At 44.1% G+C, this 18,219-nt stretch overlaps 1 protein-coding gene across 7 annotated transcripts in view; it reads left to right on the forward strand.

The window, feature by feature from the left end:
• LOC136776728 (latrophilin Cirl-like) overlaps window positions 1–18,219 on the forward strand; it is a 269,470-nt gene that overhangs the window by 91,325 nt on the left and 159,926 nt on the right. For all 7 annotated transcript variants that reach the window (XM_066732518.1, XM_066732519.1, XM_066732516.1 and 4 more), the window contains one exon: window positions 6,678–6,800. In XM_066732518.1, the coding sequence (XP_066588615.1) occupies window positions 6,704–6,800 (97 nt within the window). In that variant the 5' untranslated portion in view covers window positions 6,678–6,703. The remainder of the gene's footprint in view (window positions 1–6,677; window positions 6,801–18,219) is intronic.

Raw genomic sequence — 18,219 nt, forward strand, 5'->3', positions numbered from 1 at the left:
CTCAAGAAACTCCACCCCCTCCCCATCCGGTTAAAATCCGAGTAAATGAATCTTTAACAATTTACGATTAATAAAACAGCTGGCTCTAAAGTTTAAAAGCTTTCACTCCGAAGACTCCATTTTCTCGAGACACGCATCTGCAAAAATGTTAAAAGCTGAACTCCCATTGCTTCTCACAATTTGCGCATCCCTCGCGCGATCCTTATCGAACAAGTTGCTTGCCTTGAAAAGCGAATGACTGTTTTCTATTTGTCTCGGATAAACACCGAGTGTCGTGGAGGAAAAAATAAAGTATGGGATAAGGGATGCAGTGCATGATTGAGGGCAATAATAAAGGATAGCGAGGAGTATGGGGGCGTTGGGGCTTTAACGAGGAAGATACTCAGGATAGCTGGTGGGAATAAGGCAAGGGGGTAGGAAAATATTCCTAGAGGCGAGCCGGCAGAGAGAGAGAGAGAGAGAGAGAGCGCGACGGAGAAGTTGGGGAAAAGACACGGGAGCTGAGTGGCACGACACGGCGGAATTTCAGAAATTGCGCTAGACATTTTCGCGTTTCTAGGCTGAGGGGAGGAGGAAGGTGTAGCAGGGGGGTGCTGCAGCTACCCCCTTCTTCCCCCACCGCTCCTCAACAGCCCAAATCTCGCCAGCCACGATCGAAATGCTGAAATATCGAAGATTGGCACGCTGGTATTCCCCGGGGATGCAAGTTTCGCCAGTTTTATCACTTCCGGAGATAATCGAGTCTTCCCTTAAGTTGTCAACTGATGGAGTGCGAGGCTTAAATTTTACCTGTCACGTATTTATAGCAAGCTTACGAAAATATCAAGTCAGACTTGACTTACCTAAACACCCGAGATTCCACAGAAATATGACAAGTATAATATACATACACTGGAGAAAGAAATGTCTAAATCTGCTGGCTGCACAATGCTGCGACTCTTTTCGTCCATCGATCCTTCGCTAGTAAAATAATATGGTTCTATTTTGGTGTATATATATACGTGTAAAGAGTAAGAGGAAGCTCCTTCGTAGGTGGTAATTTAGTCGAAGGGTTCATTGACCCGATTGCGGAGGAAATTAATCAGCAGCTTGTACAGTTAAAGTGCATTATGTCAGAGGGATTGCAGCGGTGGTATTCGGACATCGAGGGTTGTTTTCGTCGATGGATTTGGGAAGGTCGAGCGAGCGGAGCACACGCCCCTTTCTCATTTTCTCGTCGTTCCGCGGCGATTTAAAGCTCTCCGGGTCGTCCATCACCGGGCCGAAATCACTGCTGCACCTACCTCCGCGCACGGCACTGCAGAGTTGCCCCCTCTCCCTCCCCCGTGAGCGATATTCAGCTCGATTCACCACCCGTGCAGGAATTTTCAGCCGCGCGCCAAATTATTTGTTGAAAATCATATTATCGAACGGGCGCGCGCGGATTTCAATTTTACAGCTAGCCGCGTTTTAATGCAGCTCCGGCCCGATTGGTACTCTCTCGCAATTAAAAATAATTGGACACTCGCGTGTGTGCGCCAACCCCGGCCGCCACCCCTCTCCTCTCCCCTTGCTGCAACCACCACCACCACCGAGTTTGTCTTTAGCGTCGTGCTAGCACGGATTAACCCGTAATTATACGCTGTTTGATGTAAACGTTGACTTTCTTACTTGCTATCTCGCTAGTTGACGGCCCCTGGCCCTCGCTCGCTCTCACCCTTTTACGCACGAAATCATACCCGCAAATTATTTTTTTCAAACCTCTCGATTACACAATGTCATGAATGTTTTCAGTCTCCTCGCTCGCTCGCGGTTATTATTTTCCAGGAATCAAAGTACCGCGGAATCTTGGAACGGCGCGGCGATAAAGCATGAATTGGGAGAATCGTTGAATCATAGCTCGTAATTGCAGCTTTCATCGGGATTTGTATAATTGACAAACGCGCGCGGTGTACATAGCTATGAATTTACCGCTGCATGATGGAAAAGCGGAAAAAATAAGAGGAGTAGAGTCGAGTGACGCGTTATACGCTATACATTAGCCGTTCGGTTACATTGACGTGACTTAACGCGTTAAATTACATATAATTTCAAGAGCAACCGTAGGAAGAGAGGCAAAAAAAAAAGGTCCGTTTATAAGGATCGTTTACGATATTTAGCTCCAGATGACTTTTTATTCCTATTCGGAGTTTCTTTTCCGAGAAACACGTGAGAAATGATTAGCGAAGTATTACGTACGGTTCGGCGTGGCAGTTTCTGCGCGTGGCGTGCGTGCGATTTTACGTGCACGCGAGCTCCTTTGTCCCGCGCGAATAAACGTTTACACGAACTCCTTGTCGCGGTGGTCCGCCTTGCAAATTACCTCCTCCCCCCTCCCCGATGAGCCTCTACCGAAAAGTCTCTGTCCGTCGTATGGCCGCAACGGCTTCGCCACACGTACACACACATATATATACAGGTGTAAAAGCTTCCGCGGTCAAATTCTACCATTTTTTTCTTTTTCGTTGGAGGATAAACTGGATTTTTTGCAAACTGAGTGATCTCAGTGATTTTTTCCGAGGGGAATTTTTCTCGCACATGCTTGGCTCGTTAAAAGTCGCGAGCTAGCTAAAGCGAGCGATCGATATACGCGATGTGGGTGATTCATCTGCGGCGGTAACGTCCATAAATCGAGACGTCAGCCCAGGCAAAGCCGCAACTGCACTCGGACAGCAATGCCAATGCTCCGTTCTCTCTCTCTCTCTCTCTCTCTCTCTCTCTCTCTCTCTCTCTCTCTCTCTCTCTCTCTCTCTCTCTCTCTCTCTCTCTCTCTCTCCCTTCCCCTACCTCCCCCACACGACCATCACGTTTTACCCACTTAAGCCACCTTAACTCAAAGTCACAACCGAGGCTAGTCAGACCAACGTTCTGTATTTTCCTATACATGCAGTCTTCTTGCAACTCTCGATGAAATTCGCTCGCTAAATTACGATATACTTACCTCGCCGTGCATCTCTAATATTAAATATAGTATTATATATAAAGAGAGAGAAGAAAATAGTAGAGAGAGGTATATAAATACGTGTCGGGTTCCAGTGTAAAATTGTCCTGGTTGTTGCAGGACTCGAACATTTGGAAAGAAAGAAATTGTAGTTTAATGGTCTGGAAGGGAAGAGAGTCCAGTGTTATTTTTTTGCCGGAGCTCTCATTGGCCGGGTGGTTTTTCAGTAGCAATACGACAGACCGGAGAGTGAGGGGCCTATATATTATACGCGCGCGCGCTTCGCGTGGAATGCGAGTTGTCGTGTCGCACAATGGCAGAGAGCAGAGAGTTGCCGCTTGTGGCAAGCTAGCCGGGAACGGGGTCACACGTCGCTCGCGTTGCTGCTGCCGTTGCGCTGCTGCAAACAGGAACGCTCCACAGGCAAAAGTATCTCTCGCAACGAAATATGTATCCCGGCCCCGACCTAACCTTTCCCCACATCTCAAAAACTCTCTCTCTCTCTCTCTCTCTCTCTCTCTCTCATACAGGAGAGATACGCAAAACCAACCCATTTCGCAAATTTTCATCGAAAATCTTTTAACCTTCGCAGGGACTTTTCAAGTTTGAAACGCGAAATTCTCACTTGTCGCGCGCTGGAATAATGTACGCTAGTACAGGCCAAAGAAGCGTGGAATACTCGCCTTCCGGGTGGAAAAAGAGCGAATTCGCACAAAGACAAAAGCGGCGATTCCAGGGAATCCCTTGCGCAAGCACTCGCTAGCTCGCTCGCGGCTGCTGGCTTTGGTGAAGTTGAAACGCGCGGCGTTTTACCTGAGATTCTGCAACATTGAAACTTACCGAGAGATGCGAATCGCCTTGTCATCGCGCTTATCTCGTTTATCTCGCCGAGCTGAACAAACGCGGAAACTCGGCTAAAAACCAGCCAAAGAGAATATCCCAGTCGATAGAAAACTGTACATATATATATATTTTATGTCTGCGCGTAGAACGAGAAAGGGAGAGAAAAAAAAATGCGAAATAGAGAAACGCGGTGGATGAAAAATCTTTGTCTCTGCGAAGGAAGTGGATGAAACAGAACTAGATAGGATCGAGTCGGATTAATTATGCGTAATGCGTAGCTCTATTGTGAACTGAGAGGGCAAAGCATTCAATTATCATTGTTGCTGCGCCAAGTTTACAGATGTTATGCGATAATCGCGTTAGTCCATTCCGCGCGTTTATCCAAGCACCGACTTCCCATTGAATGCCAACGATAACTAGAGAGGGAGAGAGGAGAGAGACTCCCTGCGCTACTGTAACTCGACACGACTTAATTAGCAACGTGAAAAAAACCTACGCTTAGAAACTCCTGGATTTATTCCAGCCAAGCGCATAGCACAGTGTGCAGTAACGGGAACTGGTCGTACCATTCCCTCTCTCTCTCTCTCTCTCTCTCTCTCTCTCTCTCTCAGCCTCCAGTCAATTTTCACTGATAAATATTTATCCCCTGGGAAGACAAGTCGTTTGAACTTGATCCTGGTGTGAAACAAGCTTGGCCTCGCTTGCTAAACGCGCCACGATACTTCATTAATCTAACGCCAAGCATCTCATTGTGTTATGTCTTATCTTTTCCTAGCCTTTCATCTAATAAAGACTATTATTATCCCATTGTGAGATCTTGCTTTTATCGTGCTTCTTTATATTCCCGTGCGAGAGAGTGAGTGAGTCTCGACCGAGAATCGCTGTTTGAAAATATTTACAAATTTTCCATTTCGGGCAAATTGATGGTACAGCTAGGTTATCGAGGACATTGGTCCTTTTCCGGGTCATCGTATAGATGGTTGGCTGGTTCGACCATTCTCCAATGTTTTCATTCAGTTTTGCCTAGGAGCGTGTCCGTTCTGTTGCTATCTGCTGGGCATTTGGTCCCCCCACCTTGACACCCCTGTTATATCGCGTGATAGTAAGGACTCGTGGTGGGGGGACGAAATTCCCACCGCATAGCAACACCGCGGCTTGTCCCCTGGCCCCTATACGTCGCGTCATTGTATTACGTTGTGCGCGTTCGTGTAACTGCCAAACCGGCCTCCCCCCCCCCCCCCCCTTCCCTTCAAGGGTCCTTTTCTTTTTGCCGTTCGTTAACCCACATTCACGCGTTTCTCTCTGATCCTCCGCGCGCGCGTTTTTCCCAGTGTTTTTTTTTATTTGCTCCCGAGTTCTGGATTAAGCTGATTTATAGTGTTTACTGACAATGCTGCTGCGTCACCCTCGGAATTTTTCGTTAATCGCTATTCTCTCGTTCGATTCTCCGCCGTCGTTGGTTCGGTATATAGACGTCAGCTGAATTTTTTTCCTCCCTAGAATTAATGCGAAAAGGTACGAGTCAAGTTGTATAGTTTGCGTAGTTTATTGCAAATACCACTGGCCTGTAAATTAAATTGTCTCATCGTCCGCGCGTCTCTTTAAAAGCGAATTTTAAATGCGCTAATTATAATTGTAACAATGGAGGATAAAAAGTTTCTTGCTAAGCGAGGTTAAACAATTGCTTGGATAGAATCTAGTTTTTCTCACAGGTTCAGAGGTCGATCGTCCTTAGATGGTTGCCCCTACCTAACGGCAATAACAACAACAATAATAATATCAATCTTGACCTTGTGAGAAAAACATTGCATGGAAAGTGAGCACAGAATGCAAAGAAGGAAGCGCTATTTCAACGACGAGATAGCACTCGTGGGAGAAAAGCGAAAAAAAGAGAAAAATCAGTGAAAAATAAGGGGAGGGGGGGGGGGTGGAGGGAGTAGAAAGAACTAGGAGAAAATAAAAGGCGCAATCTACATTGTAAATAGCGGAGAGTATAACGCGTACACATAGTGAAAAGTTAGGGGAAAGGGGCCATTTTGAAATTGAATTTACGCGTGTACGTGGAATATGAAATCGGTGCGTTATTGGTTTATTTATATTTGATTTGTTTATATGGAGTATTATCGCAATTACGCCCGGGGTTTGGCACGAAGGTCGTAAATCAAGCCTCGCCGGATGATTAAGTCGGGAAAGTCTGGCGGGTGGGTAGGCAGCAGAATAAACATTGGCGCATAAACTATGCAAATGAAAGAATGGCAGCTGTGGCGAGAGGCGAGGCGAACGGGCAGAGAGCTGTGCCGAGCAAATCTCGCAAGTTGAAAGGCGCGTAAACGGCCGAGTAAATGCCACGAGGACGCGCGATTCTCCATTGGTTGGGGCCGTTGGTGGTGCATGGACGCACATGGTAGCACCAGCAGCAGCAGCGACGAGATAAGACATGCCAACGTCTCTGATCAATCCGTTCTCTCTAACGGTTTTTCACGCCAGACTTCAGCTCGCTAATTACAAGCTCCTCCAGACCCAAAGGCATTAATGACTCTCTTTAATTTATTTAAATAGCTTTCCACGCCAATGATAAAAAGCACTGATTAGAGTGACCATTACTCGCCAGCTTGCTTATACTACGAGGATAGTAGTAAATTATCTGTTGGCCGATTCGCGCGCATTACGAATAAACAAATATAAGCCTTGCGTCATCGTGAACCTAGCGATCCTGAGTTATCTTCCATAATCAACGCGCGTTATTTCCCCCCAGCTGTCTCTCTCTCTCTCTCTCTCTCTCTCTCTCTCTCTCTCTCTCTCTCTCATCTCCTTAGCGTTAAACAACGGTAACTGACAAGTTTTCTTCAATGAGCATTTTCTCTCTGTGTTCCAGGCGTAGTTGGAGCTCCGGAATCCAAGATGGAGTGTCGTAAAGGTCGACGGAAACCTCTTCTCAGCGGATTGCTCCTCTTCTGGATGTTCGCCAGCGGGTGCACCGTCTCTGCAAGAAATATGGGTAAGTGACGAAAATCATTCCTAATGGTCATTGCGAGTACTTGTCATTCTTCCCTCAATTCGACACATGCGTCGGATTATCTCTCATCTTTCCAATTTCTAACTTTTCAGAGTTGCTCGAGTTAATGTAAACCCTACCTAGCCTGATGTAAATGTAGATTTAGGTGTAATGTACCTAGAACAACTTTTTTCGATATGTTTTACTGTTACTCAGCGATCGTAAACCACTAGTCCTTGAATATTTTTAAAAAATCAGCTGTACATCACTGATCTGGGATATTCCAGTTGTACTAATCATTGATCCAGTGAAATATTGAAAATAATAATTAATTAACAATACGAGACAGTGGAATAAAAATCTCAGAGGAATCTCATTGTTTGGAATTTTCGCTAACGAGTGTTGTTCCGCACATATCCAGGCTTATAAAAATGAGTTCCGTTTGTAATCAAATCGAGTTTACCAGACGAGAAGCAGTTGTTTTTATTACTCTCTCTCTCTCTCTCTTTTGTTGCTGTTCCACGGTATCTATGCATGTATAGTTGAATATTATAATTTAATTGTACAAAACCTATGTAACAAAACTATATTAGCGAGAAATTTCAAAAAACGAGGCTTCAGTGAGTTTTTTATACTCCGCTGTATTTCGTCGACGGTCTATCATATTGTTTTCTGAAATTGTTACTGGTAGGATGTGTTTGGAAGAATCCAGATCGGTAATTAAAAGTCGCACGGGGATGATTTTAATAGAGCGGAACTGGGATGATGTTGAAGTTGGGGGTAGGAAATTTCTGAAGGCACGTTGTGTGTGGCTGCCGACGTTTCTCCTGCTCGGCCGCTTCGCCCTTAAACCGCAACTCACCGAACGCCCGTTTGCCGTTTAAACATTTATCCGAAGGCAAACGACCTCTGTTTAATAACGAGGATGAAAGTAGCCCCGGTGCGTGCAATCCTGAAGAGGATTTTGCCCCGTGGCTCAAATCTCCAACTTCCCCTCCGGCCTATTCCCCTCCAAAGAAACCAAATGTCTCGCATAAACTTTAATTATTCACATTAGCAAACGTACAATAGCCCGTAGCTTCTTTTTCTTTACCATCTACCAAATTACTCTGCGTTAAGCTCATCCTATATTTTTCATAATCTTTAAGATTTTCCCGATGTTATTTAAGGTAAGCATAGAAGAGGGTTTCTCTATTTGCTGTCGGGAAGACTTTTTGTATGAAAAAGAAACAGAGAAGTCGGTGAAAAAATGGATTCATGTGCGGAAAGAGACTCGTCGCGTACGTGTGTGTGTGCGTGTTATTCGCGAAGGGATGAGACGAGGAGGAGGAGGAGGAGGAGTGGAAAAGCGTTAGCAGCAAAGGGAAAGTCTGAAGAGAGAGTAAAGTCAGAACAGTGGAAACGCGCAAGGACGCAACGGTAGCTGCGTGAATTGGGAGCAACCAAGTGTGTGATAATCGCGGAGAAATAGAGCGCCCGCCGCCGCTACGTTCTCCACCCTTGAGAAAACCACCCTCCATCCTACCCTGAGACACCCCTTGAGATTCTCTCGAGTCGCTAGGAAACCTCCGTGTACCTCGTTATTGCCCCTCCCGCCCTCTTAGCCTCCCGTTCAACGACCACACGCGTGTCAAATGTGCCTCCGCGAATCCTCCGAAATTTCAGCCCTTGAAACATCTCAGGACGCTGAGATTCGTCATAATTTAGCGCCCCGGCAATTCTCGTTTCATGACGCCAAAATATATCCGACTTTAATGGCAATCAAGACAGCTTCACCGCAGACACGCATGTATGTGTGCGCGGCGGGGACCAAAGATATACGAAGACACACTGGATCCTAATGAATTTCCAGAACTTGCAGTGTGTGCACTTTGCATTCGCCCAATGAGTTAAAGGAGAAATGTTCCTGTCATGAGAGCCTCTCCTCAAAAATAATCCTACCATTGCCATGCGTATAAATCGTTTCTCTAGATTTTTCAGAATTTTATGTATCATCGAGTGTCTGTCTGATAGAAGGATTGGTATATCGATCTTTAGCTTCGTACCAAAGTGATGAAAATCTTTATCATCGCGATGAGTGCATGGTTATATGGTTATTTTTAAAAAGAGCTGGAAATGCTATTTGGTTGTACAATTACCAAGGTTTTCGTGTGTTTCGTGGATATCGAGGGACACACCGTTAATGCCGATTAGTTTACGTTTATGTATAGCGTACGTGTAAGAATGTTAGTGTTGCATATACAGGGTGAGCCAAATGCACTTGGATGCAATAAATATCTTTCAAATGGTAGAATTTCATAAAATATCATTAAGACACATTTTGATTACTTATAAAAACAGCTGACCCATAAGTTTACTTTATAACGTCTTTGAAAAGTATTATGCAGGTCGTACGAAATTCAGAATAATTTTTGTAACTACTACCCTCATCTTGTATCGTATATTCTTGTAAGCAACCTCGAGAGCTTTCCAAAACGTTACAAAATTTATCGTTTCATCCGATCATTCGTTAAATAACATTTCCATTTGAAATTATAGATACTTGCAATACCCAATCGAAATACTTACCGTATGACTGGTTGAAGCGATAAATCAATTTGATATTTTTAAAAGCTCTTGAGATCTATACGATCAAATATGGAAGTCCCTGTGTAAAAAAGATAAATTGTAAACTTTGCTCGACCTTCGTGAGACACTCTTCAAGATTTTATAATTATAACCAGGGGGAGGTAAATCTTGTAAGAAGAAGTGAAAAAGCGTGTAACTAATTTTTCATGAAATGTTGCGATTTTGAAGATATATTTAGGTGCATTCCCGCTTGAGACTCACCCCGTATACTTGGGTTCTTACAGAGGGAGAGAGAGAGAGAGAGAGAGTATATATAGGTACATACGTGTTTCACTCCAGAATGAAGTACTAGACTCACCTGGCACGGGACCACCTGGGACACGGGTCACGGAGCTCCTTTCTTTCTCAGTAGAGGATTTATGCTCCCTAAGGATCTCGGAGAGGGCAGAACGCGATTTACGATTGCCACTTACGTCCGCGCAATTAATATTTATGTAGAATAGATCGCGCTAATCCCATTATACACTCGGCACAATGAGATAATGAGCTCTGGGTACATGGCCGATTACACGAGAAGCGAAACGTGCAAAGGCGAAAGGCGCAACTGACCCTCGGGCTTGGCACGTCAATTTCTTATTCTTCCTATATTGATTCGAAGACGAGAAAGATAGAAAATAATATAGTCTTTCTCCCTTCTCCCTTCTCGCCCCTCCGCAGCACACCTAATTCTCCAAAGTTTTTACACGGCCCTACGTATTCGCTCGAGCCATCCTTTGTACCCGTCACTACCACTCGTTTTCCTTACTTTCTTCCTCGCTTTACAGTTTTAAAGCCGCGCGCGCGCGCGAGCCCGATTTTTTTACGGAGGCGCTTTGTCTGCTACCGGAAAAATATGTGGCAAACAGGTTACATCCCTTTTCTCGTAGCCGGAGTAACGTGACTAATCGTACTCCCACGTGCTGTGTTGGAAAATACGTCGTAGCCCTTCTCTCGAACCAGCAGCTACATTGCACACTGCGCATCGTCCGCTCTCTGCTCGTCCTAGTCTTTTCTTATACGAGAAACGAGGATGTACTTTGGTTCGTATATAGCTTACGTACTTGGAGGAGATGCTGCAGTTTAAGTTTGGAAGGATTAAGGACGTCCGGTAGGAAAATAATTATATTCTTAAACGTCGTTTAGATTTTCTTCTCGTTTAACGCGAAACGATCGAATGAGGGTATGGGGTGGGGGTTGAGAGAGAGATGGAGGGGGGGGGGGAGGGAGAGCGTCGACGACTCGATGACCCATTTAACGGTAAAAGCATTCCGATGTAAGAGCAGCGCCGTCGCACCGCCAGACGCCCCAGACCCTTATTCGGATCAACCAAGCAATTTTTCAGCGATATTATTACCGTACCTCTTGTATATTACGCGTATTAAATCAGCATGCAAATGTATTCTCTTATAAACCGATATGCATAAGGTTTCGGAACGACATCCTTATGGAAAAACAATCGAATTTATGTGTCGAGTCGTGCAAGGCTAACTAAAATATCGGGAGAGAGTCATCGTCGTCGTCGAGCATTTTTTCTCATCCGGTTTTATCGTTTATCGATCGAAAAACGTTCTGGGACAACTAATGTAAGCATCTACGATCTATGAATGATCAATGACATAAGAGTAGACTTGACAGTTTTGACGTATGTGCGTGTCACGTAATGGATTTATGTTTATCCACTCGTACGATCTACGTGCCACTGTTTATAGAAAGGTGAAGCCAAGTAGAAGCCTCCGTGCAGACCTGTTTCTCGTTCTTCTGCTTCTTCTCCTCTTCGTCTTCTTCTTCATCTTCTTGTTTTCTTCCTTTCATTCCTATTCTCCTTTTTTTTTAGTCTTACCTCCCAAAGTTCCTTTTTCATGTCTTGCCCCGGGCCTCTAACTTTTTTACTCTTTTCTCTCTCTCTCTCTCTCTCTTTGCCTTTTCGCTTATGCGCCCAAGCGGTTGCCTCTCCTCCGTATCTCGCTTACAGTATTTTTCATCAGCAAATCGTTAAATTTGATTGTTGGAAAGATAAGAAATTAGCTTACCGCAAATTTTTAGCTTTCCAGTCAGGATTCTTCAAGTTTTCCTCCGTTACTTTCCTGAAGGCGCTTAAGCTTTTTTCGCGATGCGCCGTGCCGATCGATCGTTTGGAAAGTCAGAGATTTGCATAGTTTTGCCCGGTTTTGTCTGCTATGATTGGAAAGTTCTTGAAAAGCGTGTAGAGGATGAGATGGATGTTCCTATTGGAAGCCCGGAAACTTTTAATTCTCGTGACGTTTGACTCGGCTGACCCAGTTTTGGGTCGCCCAACGAAAATTGCCTTGGACCGCACCTGGCTGGCTGCTTCCGCCTGCTGCACGGATCTTCGGATATTCCTTCCATTGCGTTACTTCACTTATTCCTAAAGTTCACAGTAGAATTTTACTCGATCGACGTAACTCGTGCCACACTGGTCGATGTATAGTCTAGCTCCTCGAGGTTTCCCAGGGAAATTATTCGGATCAGCCAAGTCTCAGCTTCATTCACCCTTTGACTTGATACTCGACTGGCAACTTTTAATCTTAACCGTGCAACACTCTCATTTCTCCATGCGCAGTCAAACGATAAACAAACGGGCAGCATCTTACACCGTTCTGAAAAACTTGAATAGATTTTCCGAATGGCTATCACGTCGAGAAGAATTTTTCAGCCATAATGAACAATTTTGCCCAGTCTAACTAATGTTCCGTAACGCCTGATATAATAAACCGGCGGTAAACGACAATTGGATAAAGCTTCAATTTGTAAAATAGGTGATGTAGATATAAGATAATGAGACAAGGGTGTTCCGGGTCAGTAGGATAGTGACTCTGGATCGATAGAACGCAAAGACCGAAAATAACTCGCAGCTATAAGATATACCTTCCATTCTTATCGAGTACTTTAGATCGGCCCCTTATCCGTACATTTGTCCGATAATTGCGATAATTGAATCTTTACCGTAGAAATGCTCAATTCGATCGGGTAACCAACCAGCCAGGTTATTATTGTCCTTCGTCATCCATATATAGATATACAATAGATCGTTGAATAAAATTTCAAAAATGTTGCGTTGTCGATGTTAGCCGTAACAAATGAATTGGTCGTGCAGTGGATAAAAATGGCGTCGACAAAGTCGCTGGTACCTAAAGACGTGGTAAGCGAGGAACAGGAAGTTCCAAGGCGGATATATCGTGACTCGACATGCGGGCAGAGATCGATCTTTTCAACCCGTGAGCTACCAGTGTCTTTCCAAGGCTGCGCCATCTCCGTTTCTCTCCTCATACAACCTCCGCCACGTACCCCCTCCTTCCTCTCTCTTTTCCTCAACAACCCATCGAGTCCTCCAGCTCGTCCGGATTCTCCAACGTAATCGATTTCCGATTTCGAAGTGGTGGCAATTTTTCAACGCCCCATGAAAAATTACTCTGGAATAAGCCGTGCTTTCCTCGGCCAACCCCCTACCCTCCACTTCCATCCTTTTTTCATCTTTACCCCTGGCCTCATTGCAAAACTTGACGCACGCACCACTCTCTTATCTTAAACGCAACCATTCTTTTCTTCCCTTCTCCAATTATTTTTTAGCGATTCGCCGAGAGATTTCTTATTTATCACCGGAATGGCGAGAAGGTAGAGTTATCAATGATAAAAATAGGGAGAAACGAGTGAAATGCACCTTGGACTGCAGGGGAAGGGTGGGGGGGGGGGGGGGGAGGAAAGGAGGGAGAGAAAGAGAAATAGGCGATTGCGTGCATTAGTAGGGAACAATGGACAGATCGCGCGAGTTCCACGAAATCGTTTTATTATCGAGACGACTCCACCTCCGCACTCTCGTTGCGTCTTAATAAAACTTCCCTCTCCCTGCCCCTCCCCCTCCCCCACCGCGTCTCCCCAATCTCCAATCTTCCAATTTTCCTGCACACTGATGTCTTCCTTTATATCCGTGCTCTCACTTTTCTCCTCTCCCTCCATCCGTCTCTGTTTTATCCATTAGTGAATCCTTTTTCACTCATCTATCGCTCTCCATCATTGAGAAGCTGCTCTATCCCTCGGATTCACCCTCCTTGCGCTTCTCCGTCTCTCTCTCTCTCTCTCTCTCTCTCTCTCTCTTCCCTCCACCATTATACTCTTTTTATTGCAGCTTTGCCCGTTGAACGTCGGAAGCAGTTAACACGAGCCGAAAAGTAAAGCCAAACGTAATCTATTAAATAGATAACTGACTGCCACCCCCACATCTTTACGAATCCACCGTCTTTGCTCCATCCAAACCCGTCGTTCCCAACCCTGCACCTATCCGCTTGGTCCCCTTCAAACGCGGAAGGTCGTTTAGATCTCTCCTCAGAGACCTTTGGAAAATGGCCTTGAATAGTCGAGATATCAATGGATTTCAAATATCGTTCACTACCTTATTCGACTCGGACTCTTTATTTTGATTTAACTGATTTAAGCTTCATAATGGGGGGAGAGGGTCCTGCTTATCTCTCACAGATCATCCTCCTGATACAATTAGCCATTGAATTTATATGAGAAGGATAAAAGCGCGTAATTGTGTAATTAAAGTATGAGCTGCGCTTGTGTTGGGGTAGGGGAAAAAAATGAGTCTCCAAATAGAATAGAAGATAGGGTAAATGGAATTAGTTGGGATAAATAATAGTGGAATTAATTAAAAGGATAAATTATGATACAATTATCTAGATTGGGATCAGGGGTGGCTATCTGCGTAGTTTCGTGGTCTGAATGCGAATTTTCCTGAGGGTTTACAGTAGGGACGGTGGAAGGGGTGCGTGTAGCGAGGAGAGGGATAGAGAGGGGGGGGGGGGAGGGTGATGGAAAAAAGTGTTGGTCTCTGGGGAGCAGCAACTCCTCAGGGTGAGTCGACTCGGCAAAAAGGCACCGAGCTTACTCGTATGAATGTTAACGAGGTCGTGATCGGAAAAAGCACCACTCCTTACCGAGAGAAAGATTTTCCAGGTTGGAAAAGGGCCAAAGAAAAAGGGCAGCAGACTACCCGGGGCTCGACTATACTCTTCGTGGAATTATCAATTAAACAGAAACACTCAAAATCTACCTTTGAAGATTTAGTTCTCGCGTGTCATTATTTCCATTCTTTTCATCGCTAATGTGCTTCTCGTATCTATATATACTTGCCCCTGGTTAAATTATTATCATTATTGTGATTTTATCGAGAGATGATTGAAACGTGCCGAAGGGTTACGGCCAACATCGAAGGTATAAAATACGATTTAATCTATATAGAGAAGTTTGAGTATGGTTATAATATGAATTTCAATGATTTAAATAGTCTGGGGGAGAGGGGGAGCGGGAGAATCAAAATGCATGGGGAGCAATGAGACTCGATCGAGAGCGAATTACGAGTGAAAAGGAATAAGAAAACGAGAGGGTGGCTCTTGAGGGGTTGGACTGTGAACTTGGCGCGAACTTCTTCCAACGCATTAATGCGCGCCGAATTAAACTTGAGTTTCTTACCAGACTCTCGTCGAAACTTTAAACCGCTTTGTAGATTTCGTCCCGTCCCGTCTCTCCTCTCTTAGCTATATATATATGTATGTGTGTGTATACCCGCTTGGAAAAGTCCTAAGCACTTTGGAAAAAATATTCTACCGAATTGTGCACGCCCGGGCAAATTTATCCGATTAATGCAGAAAATTTCAATTATACTTCTCCACACCGATGAATTCAGTTAATTCTCACCGGGAGGTTTCGGTCCAAGTTGAGTATGACGGATTTTCATTGAAATAAAATAACAAAATATAACTTGTGCACTTTATGATATTAATTCCATCGATCCTATCCATCGAAAAAGCTTGGCATAATTTTTTACATCTCACATCCATACAATTCGTGTTTCATTTGCGATACGCCCATGGTGGAAGTTGATTATTTTTTCATTCAAGCCGCGTTATCAGTAGTAGAGAGGGAATACATTTAGAGCGTTACACCGGACTGAATAGTAATTTGAAAGAGCACTGAATTTTAAATTGGATCAACAATGATATTACGCTTGAATATGTAGAGCAATTTACCATAAAATGTTAGCAATCAATTTGTCATTCGACGAATAAGCGTTATATTGCCAATTATAGTTGCGTCGAATCTATATGTTCCTTAGATCTATCGGAAGCTTATTCCCTGTTATATATCTGTCGCCTGCACCAGATATCCGTGTAAAAGGCAACTGATTTACTTGAAAAGTCAGAGCCAACGTTATACTCTCTTCACGTGGATATATATATATATATATATATCCTTTTAGGAGGATTCTCATCCACCAGTAATATACCTGCTAAAATTACCTTTAGTCGTATGAATAAAATTTAATCAATTGTTTCGCTATACATATATACATGTATAAATATAGTACCGTGATATTATAGTCAGTATAGTTTTAATTATACGTACTCGAGACGCATTTCAATTTGACTGGATCGTTCATGGAAAGGAGATGGGAAAAAGGAGATTTTCACGTGGGAAGATGGTGCATGAAATTTTTTCTCGCGTCTCTCTCTCTCTCTCTGCATAAAAGCCAATTTAAAATCGAACGCGAAATGGGCTTCGGGAGTTTTTCGTAGCGCGCGGCCGGGTTAATTATCTGCCGTACTTCAGCATCCTCGCCTTTCTCTCTCTCTCTCCCTCCCACTGGACCCGGTAAAGCATGACGTTGCATACTTCAGACCGAGCGCAAATTTTCCCTCATCGCTGCTCTGTGTTGGTAACCACTAACAACCACTTGACGCGAGTTGGTCTTTTTGCTACTTCGATAAACGATGTTGTACCCCCCTCCCCCCTCTCCCTCTCCCTCGCACCGCAAAGTCTCACTACTCCCTCTCTTTTTCCTTCTGTTATCCAACTTTGCTACAGTTATCAAGCCCTCGGAATATTTTGATATATCGAAACTTTCCCCCCTCTACCCCTTCCTCTCCTCTATATACATATACATCTACAGTGCTGCTCCACTATAACGTTCGTGTAATTTGCCATAATATTTTCCGAAAGCACTTTTACACTTGCTTGAGCAAGAAGTGTCGGTCAGAATTTACAAAGCGATTAAAAGTTTGGATGTTGCGAAACTTTGATAGGATATCAGCCAACTTTAATTAATTGTATGTATTAATTTAATGTAGCTAGAGTGGTACATATATGCGTGCTGGGGTGAATACATGGAGAAATCCTTGTTGCGTTTGCTTTCGACGCGATAAAGTTTATTATAGACGGTGACTTTAGAGAGAGAGAAAAGTAGTGGGATTCTCCGAGAATCGGCTTGAATTGATCAATTTATCGAGTGTCTTTGGTGCGAATAGTCGGTTGTTGGGTGAAAGATGCGAGATGGAAGCAATATCCGGAAGTTATGTGACAGTTATGCCGGAAATCGTCGGCCTGGAAGTGCCGGTTTTATCGGCAATCGAGAGACGCATGCAGAAATCAATTTCATAAGGTGAGAAAAGAGATCGTCGCGCTCGTAGAGTCAGTCGGAGGATAACAGGTGCTGCTCTTGCTAGAAACGCGCGCGCACACACACGTGCACTTGCGAGATAAGGTGTGTGCTATACGTGCAAGGTTGGAGGGGGACTATATATAGATGCGGAGCGAAGGAAAATACAAAAGTAAAGCCCGCAATCGTTATTGCTTGCCCGTTATCGGAGTTTTTGCGTTAGTCTCCAAGCCACACCTTCTCCTCCTCCAATGCTTTTTCCCCCCATCTACCACCACCGCCATATTATTGTCGTTCGAGTAAATGAGATGCGCTGCAATTTTGCCGTAAAACGCCGAGAACGATCCCGGTACACAGCCAATGCGATTATTAAAACGTTCAATTGTGCTACGTCTAGCGCGAATCAAGTCCTCCCCCTCCCCCTTTTACCTCTCACCCCTATCTACTCACATTTCTGTTCTCAGATTTTTATTGAGTCTCCCCTTCTCCGCCAGTGCCAACGCGATATCGGGATCCTTATTAAATCACTTCCTGCCGACCGAGGAACTTGTGTTGCTTCTATATATTTGCGTTTCATCGTAGATTAATGTCTGCTAGACAATAATGTTGATATGAATAAATATAGAATTGATCCGTGAAGCACGGAGAATTTTGTTGTATGAATTATGTGTAGATTGAAAGAGAGAAGAGAGAGAGAAATTAAGAAAGAGGTGGAAGAAAGGTAGGTGCGATTACACAATTATTTTACATTATGGAATTAATAGGAGAAAAGTTATGGAAAAGTTGGAAGCATCTGTCCTCGGGAGTGAAAACGCAGATGCCATTTCCCTTTGACGAGATATGAAATTGATTCCCGTGTAAAGGTTGATTGTCGATAACCCGTAGTTAAAGGAACGATCAGCCAGCGCATTTTAGCTCGTAAAATATCTCGAAATATAGGCGCAGGTGTCAGGATTGAAATGCTCGTAAATGAAGGTTTTATCGTACATGCCGAACGATCTCTAGCCTTGAAACGTCCGTGGTAACTAAAAGTTTAGCACCTACTTAAAAAAAACTCACCGATCTAGAAAAGTCTCGCGCGCGCTAAATGAGTCTGTGTGGAATCTCTTAAAAATAATCGATAATTTATACACCGTGCGTAATAGAAGCATAAGGGATTTCTCATCTTTCCCACCGAGATCGTCGAGAACTATACATATACATACATATAGCTGCAGGAAGAGAATGTGTGTTTGAGAGCGATGATTAATTATTTGGCAAAGCGGGCGGCGCGGTAAAACATGGCATTCGTACGAGAACGATCGAGGCTAATTCTGAATTAATCCAGTGGATGACGTAAATGCTGGAGAAAATCGATGTTTG

This window comes from Prorops nasuta, unplaced genomic scaffold (genome assembly GCF_024137725.1).
Source record: "Prorops nasuta isolate Cenicafe-Biocafe unplaced genomic scaffold, Cenicafe_Pnas_1.2 PNAS00010, whole genome shotgun sequence".
NCBI lineage: Eukaryota > Metazoa > Arthropoda > Insecta > Hymenoptera > Bethylidae > Prorops > Prorops nasuta.